Below are 6,331 nucleotides of genomic sequence, written 5' to 3'. Positions count from 1 at the left end.
GAATTAGTTTGTTTGTGTCCGCTGATTACTAATTAAATAGGATGTCTGCATGCTGGCACGGGGATTACAATACGCGAAACCTGGCAACAAAAAATAAATAAAGTCGGAAGTTTACAAAAGCACGATCGTTGTTTCTCTGCTCCAGTGTAAAATAAAAGAAGAAGAGAAACTGGGTTTCCCCGCTTGAAATCTAGACTATATACAACTCCAAATGTCTATTCCTCCGCCTTCTTGAAAGTAGTTCCTAACCAACTCTTAAGTCTCTTCATCGAAAAAGTAAAATGAAGACTTCTGCTTAGTCCAAAGTTTACGTGGAAATTGGTCACATCAATTCACTGTGTAAATTTTTCCCATGAAGAAAAATCGCAAAAATCTGCAATCCGCGGTTTGATCATACATATCTTTGGCTTGTAATGAGGTCCCACATCACCCACGTGGTTTGTCTGGGCAACTCACAGCCAGCCTTTTCTTTGAAACAACGCCCGAGCTCTGCAGTACAAAATTGCATTCCTAGGCATCAGACGATTTTTCTGCACTATGGCTAAGCCTAGGGTTTACTTCGACATGACTGCTGACGGCCAGCCGCTTGGCCGTATAATCATGGAGGTGAGTTTGCATCAGTCGTTTCTGAGGATTTCCATTAGCATTGCTCGAGTTAGATAATGCTTCGCATTGCTTGAGATGATGTCTATGTCTTTGATGTCTGACTGTCACCCACTCTCTTTCATAACGGCTACCCTTACCTGTTTTGACTAGAAAATGCCTGCAATCCGGAGACGTTGCCTGTACTCACAAATCTATTGCCAAAGTTCGTTTTCGCCATATTTACAACGAGAATCAGACGAATATCTATATAACCTCCGCCTCAGTGTGCGAAGTCGTACATAGGGGGACAGGCTATGCGGATGTACAAAGCCTCGTTCAATAACTGATTCGAATTTCCTGGTTTCTGCTGCTGCTGGTTTCTGTGCTGCAGCACATCTCGGGCCCCTTTTTCTTATGGATGCTAAATGCTACGATAGCGCTGTTTGCCTTTGTAATGAATACTTGTCGCAGCTATGGAGGTTTTTGAGTTTTCTCGTCATACTCTGAACGTGCAAAACCCGCTAATCTATGTAGTATCAGTAACCGTTTGTCCTTACTCTGGGGGTCACTGTGGCGGTCGGTTCACGACCTCAGCATGAATGTGCCTAATGTGATGGGGAAAAGGTGTGAAGCGACGGTCCATGTGCGAAATGCTTCTTTACACGTTGCCGAATGAGATAATTGATTTTGATACAAATTTTGAACTTGCCCTTGAGGAAATAGTTACGTGAACACCGCAGGTAAAGACCCCTCCGCGCGAAGTGGAAATTTCCGAAAGCGTGATTAGTTTCGCTTGGTAAATTGTGCTTCGCTTATTACAGTGTGTGTACACTGCAGTGTATCTCGCAACCGAAATGTCAATACGCTGTCTTTGAAACGTTTCTAATTTGTTAGTTGATAATAAATGCGAGCATGAGGTGACGAAACCACACGTTTTCAGATGATTGCCCGTTTTCCTCTGCCTTGAAAATAGGAACCCCAGATAATGTGCACTCAGCATCTTTTAACCATACATAGTTTTCAGACTAGGAAAGCTGTTTATTATAATAATTACGATTATGCTTGACAAGACATGAGACACTGAAAGCCTTTTGTAGAGACTGAAGTGAAATCACAGCTTGGAATACTTGAAATCTTCAATACACAAGCGTATGTAGCATGTTTTGAACAGGAATCGCTGTGTGCTTCACTAGAGGTTTATGTGAAAGGTCACGAGCGAGGTCAATCATGTCAGGGTCACATGAACAGTGGTACATAAACTTGCTCTCTTCAGCACGTTGATCTGGGACTGCTCTGCATGAAATATGTATCACACTACTCAAAATGCTGTTTTAACCTTAATCCATGCATGTAATTCACGTTTGCCTTGAGTTGGTAGAGTTTTCTCTTGTGCTTGCAGTAGACCCTTGACCTTTCTGTAAGTGCAGATTGTGTAATTGTAGTATGGAAAGAGCAGCCATTGTAAATCAAAAGACAAATGTTATTTTAAATTTCCCCGAAAATGGTTAATTGCTGAAATAAATAGGAATGTAAATGCCGGCAGAATTTTGAATAAACAATCATTAATTGAAAAACACAATTTTGAATGGTGATTGTGTATCACACATGTGGCAGACAAGTGTTTTTCTTAGCATATCAAAAAAGCTAAAACCCTGTCCCCTCTGAACACATGTCACGCAAGTGTTTTTATTCATGGCCTCCCCAAGAAAAGTTTTAAGTTCTCCGGCCTCCATATAAAGTATTGATTTGCACCTGTTATCTTTGCCCACATACATTAGAGCTGAAGGGAAATAAAACTTATCATAATTGGTAATTTTCCATCAATATTCACCAGTTTCAATCTTTCCTCTCATCCTTTTCAGCTGCGGGCAGATGTTGTTCCCAAAACAACTGGTGAGTTAACTCATTTTTCAACAAACTGCATGCCAATATCTGTACGATGTGCATTTCAGGTCGCAGAAAATTTCACTTGCATTTGAGGTCGCAAATTTTGTCAAGTATTGAAGTAATTCTAAATTGCAAACTGACAAGGACAACTGTCCCTTGTGACTTCTTTGCCTGAAATACAAATTTTGTCAGTGTTGCAAGTGCTGTAGAATAGGTATGAATCAATTATATGATTTTTACCCAAGTTGAAAACCAAGGATACGACTTCAGTGGCTGGCAAAATTTTCAAAAACTTTTCACAGTCACATAGGGACACCAAGCCCACAACTGTTCAAGGAGCAGTCAACAGTCTAGGGTACTACCTGAAATCTTCTTGCCATTAAGACAGTAAACCACAAGTGAAAATGCCGTCAAGAAAAAGCAATGTTATTCCTGACTTCTGTCATCAATATTTCTTTTACTGTTCAATGTTCATGTAATCAACATGTGTCATCAGATGAAATGACTCAAACAGTTCACTGCTATGTGTGCTCCATCCGTAGAGAACTTCCGTGCTTTGTGCACTGGTGAGAAAGGCTTTGGATACAAAGGAAGTACTTTCCATCGTGTGATTCCCAAATTCATGTGCCAGGGAGGAGACTTCACCAGAAATGATGGAACCGGTGGAAAGAGTATTTATGGAAACAAATTTGAGGACGAAAACTTTAAACTCAAGCACACAGGACCAGGTAATGATTGATATTTGTTGGGGTTTGTAGTGTATAACTTTCAAATGTTTTGTAGCAAGGGTATATGTATTACGTGATGGGTCGATCACCAATAGATACAAATAGGTCAAACCTGGAATTTGAACAGACCATGTGCACAAAAAATAACATGTATTTTCATAGGTGTTAGTACATGTTAGTTTGTTTTTACTGCCATAATGGGATCTCTTGGTTTTTATCAGGCATCTACATAATGGTGGATTTCAAAGTTCTTAATAACTCAAAATATTTTCACAGGTATTCTGTCAATGGCAAATGCTGGAGCAAACACGAATGGTTCTCAATTCTTCTTGTGTACTGTGAAGACAGACTGGTAAGTTATCAAGTTTACATTTCACCCTTATCCTACCAGGCAGTATCAGTTCCCTATTTGTCATGTTCACAAAAAGTGGCATTGCTAAACTTGTGCTCATTGTCACCATCTTGGTATTGGATGTTACTGCAACATAGTCAGTAAAAATGTTCAGAAGTGTATATTTTCAGTGACCTGAAAATGTTCCAAGTCTTTCATCAAATTCAACAAATGGGACATGTCTCATTGGTTTTAACCAACTCTACCCAATGGTGACGTGAACTTGGCAGGATAAGGGTTAAAGGTAAAAATCTCAAATTCAAATTTCTACAAGACTTTACAGCTGTTTGTATAGGATATTTTTGAAGCCAAATAAACTAAATTTTAGAATAAATTAAGTTTTGCGCTGTCAAGTTTCTTTGAAAATTGAAAATACAAGGTGTAGTCATGTAAAGTGCTAACAGCGAGTATGATTGCCATTAACCCTATGAGCGCCAAAGTCAGTTTTTGTCATCTTTATTAAATGTACCCCTGTCAAATTTTTTAAGATTTTTGTCAAAATTTTGATGAAAAACTGTAGCCAATGAAACCTGATGTCTGTTTAATCTAAAATTATCAAAAAAATTACTGAAAATTTCATAAGAATTGGTAAAAAGTAACACTAAAATTTTTGGTGGGAAAAATTACAGCACTCAAAGGGTTAAGAAACTTAAGTATTTCAATTTAATGCTCTTTCTCCCAAGTCGTGTTTATTTCTATGGTTTGTCCATGGAGCCTGGTAGATAGAGGAGTAAGGGATTTGTTTCTCAGATACTAAGTTTTTATTAGCTTCCAATTGCCATGTAAAAAATGCAAAATAAGCTTTAGGGAGTATAGTAGCTGCAAAGTGTCCATTGTCTTCATGTTTGTAATTCTGCCCACTCAACTTTTCTCAGAAATGATGGCACTTATCAGCAAAAAATTTGATGTGTACATGCACATTGGGTAAGAGTTACAAATGAAATTGCTGACATTTTTAAAATCATTGCTTTGAAAGTATGCAAATGAGCTCAATGAATGTAGAAACGATTTAAATCTCAAACACCAAACCCATGTTAGTGAAAATAATGCCATTGAGCTGCGTATCTTAGTTTGTTCAAGCCAAGTTGTTCACATGATAATTTTGCAACTGATCAAGATAAATGTAAATCTTGGTCAAAATCTTCAACACAGAGAGAACTTGCGCTCTTGGACTTCGACATTTTGTGGAAAGTAGCTTATCTAATGCAGATAATAGTTTGTTCATACCAAGATAATCACTTGGCTAATATGTAAATGAGCAAAATGCTGCAAATGCTGGTTGCTTTCAAACCTTTCCAAAGTGCATTATTTGACATTGATATAATCAACTTTCTCTACAGGCTTGATGGTAAACACGTTGTATTTGGAAGTGTTGTGGAAGGTTATGATGTAGTTGAGAGAATTGAGAAATGTGGATCCTCCTCCGGCAAAACAAACAAGAAGATTGTCATCGCTGACTCTGGTCAGTTGTAAGGAAGACTTCTGTGTTCTACATGTGGCAATCGTGATATCAATTTCAAACCTACAAATCTGTATCAATAGTATCATACGACAACAGGTGTCTACGTAGTGCCATGTCATGTGTATGTTTCGCATCTCTTTATCAGTAGAAAACTTTTATTTGTAACTGTTTTGCTTTCTATATTTGACTGCCTTAGGAACCACCTCTGTATTGCACATTACCCAGCATGTTCTGAATTTTTTTACTACATCCAGTTACTGTTGCCATAGAATTTCTCATCAAGTTTAATGTTCTTCTGAACAAATGTACACAGTCTTAGAGATACTGCAATTATCACCTCGAAAAATTTACAGGACGGGGTTTAGCAAGGAAGAGTCCATATATTATGGGACAACTTCCATGGAAAAACTTAGTTGATGTCTCATTATGAAAAGGTTGGTCCTTTTTTAGGTTATTTGTCTAGGAAAAATGCCTTTATGGGTTGTAACCAACTGCCAGTTTATAGGGATGGAATACCTTACCAATATGAATCATGTGTGAAAGGAAAGGAAAGAAATCTCAGCTACATTTAAGTGTTTTCTCTTTGTAATACTGAAAAGTTGATTAAAAGTTACAAGTTGAAGGCAAATGTGTGTGTATGTGAATCATTTGTCCCCTCTTGAATTCCAGCTGAAATTCTTCTGGGCATGTGATCTTTCAAGACGCAGCACAAGAATACAACAATTGTTAATTCCTCCAAAAATTAACCGGCAATTGTAGCTTTGGGACAATACAGCCATTAATAACATCAATCATGTCTCGCCTCGTTCACAAGTGTTCCCAGAAACCAACCCCTTTTTATTAGCTCCGCTGTCAGCGACGCGGAGCTTATCAAATAGGTTGATTTTCCATCGTCGTCCGTCAACAATTGCCTTCTCTGAAACTGCAAGTCCAATTGCTTTGAAATTTTATATGCAGTTCACTTGGGGTGACCTCAGATTTGTTCAAATCGTGGTGAAATTTGCATATGTATTTCTCACAAAGTACTGGTCTGATAGCTTTGAAATTTGGTATACAGGTTTCTATAGATGAACCAAGTAATATGTATTGATTTTCTGATGAAATCTGTAATTTTGCATTTTTGAGGCAATTTTTGGTCAAAAAATGTGTATTTCCAAAACTACTCCTCTGATAGGTTTGAAATTTGGTATACAGGTTTCTACAGATGAACTAAATGATATTTGTTAAAATTATGAGGTAATCTGCAATTTTGTATTTTTGGGGCAATTTTTGCCATTT

At 37.8% G+C, this 6,331-nt stretch overlaps 1 protein-coding gene across 1 annotated transcript; it reads left to right on the top strand.

The window, feature by feature from the left end:
- Positions 1-405: 405 nt before the first annotated feature.
- LOC139122553 (peptidyl-prolyl cis-trans isomerase-like) lies at positions 406-5,681 on the top strand. The gene is made up of 5 exons (XM_070688043.1): positions 406-606; positions 2,448-2,478; positions 3,015-3,200; positions 3,477-3,552; positions 4,932-5,681. Exons 1-5 carry the CDS (start codon positions 538-540, stop codon positions 5,062-5,064), a joined length of 495 nt encoding a protein of 164 aa, XP_070544144.1. The 5' UTR covers positions 406-537; the 3' UTR covers positions 5,065-5,681.
- The last annotated feature ends 650 nt before the right edge of the window (positions 5,682-6,331 follow it).

This window comes from Ptychodera flava, chromosome 22, assembly GCF_041260155.1.
Source record: "Ptychodera flava strain L36383 chromosome 22, AS_Pfla_20210202, whole genome shotgun sequence".
Lineage (NCBI taxonomy): Eukaryota > Metazoa > Hemichordata > Enteropneusta > Ptychoderidae > Ptychodera > Ptychodera flava.
The sequence above is the reverse complement of the archived record's forward strand: the minus strand, read 5'-3'. Positions and strand labels throughout refer to the sequence as shown.

What these genes read in the sequence shown, in the direction of transcription:
- LOC139122553 (XM_070688043.1), top strand. Translation starts at nt 538, where the DNA reads ATGGCTAAGCCTAGGGTTTACTTCGACATGACTGCTGACGGCCAGCCG. An exon ending in TTGGCCGTATAATCATGGAG is followed by an intron (nt 607 to 2,447) that starts GTGAGTTTGCAT and finishes CATCCTTTTCAG; the next exon opens with CTGCGGGCAGATGTTGTTCC. An exon ending in TGTACTGTGAAGACAGACTG is followed by an intron (nt 3,553 to 4,931) that starts GTAAGTTATCAA and finishes CTTTCTCTACAG; the next exon opens with GCTTGATGGTAAACACGTTG.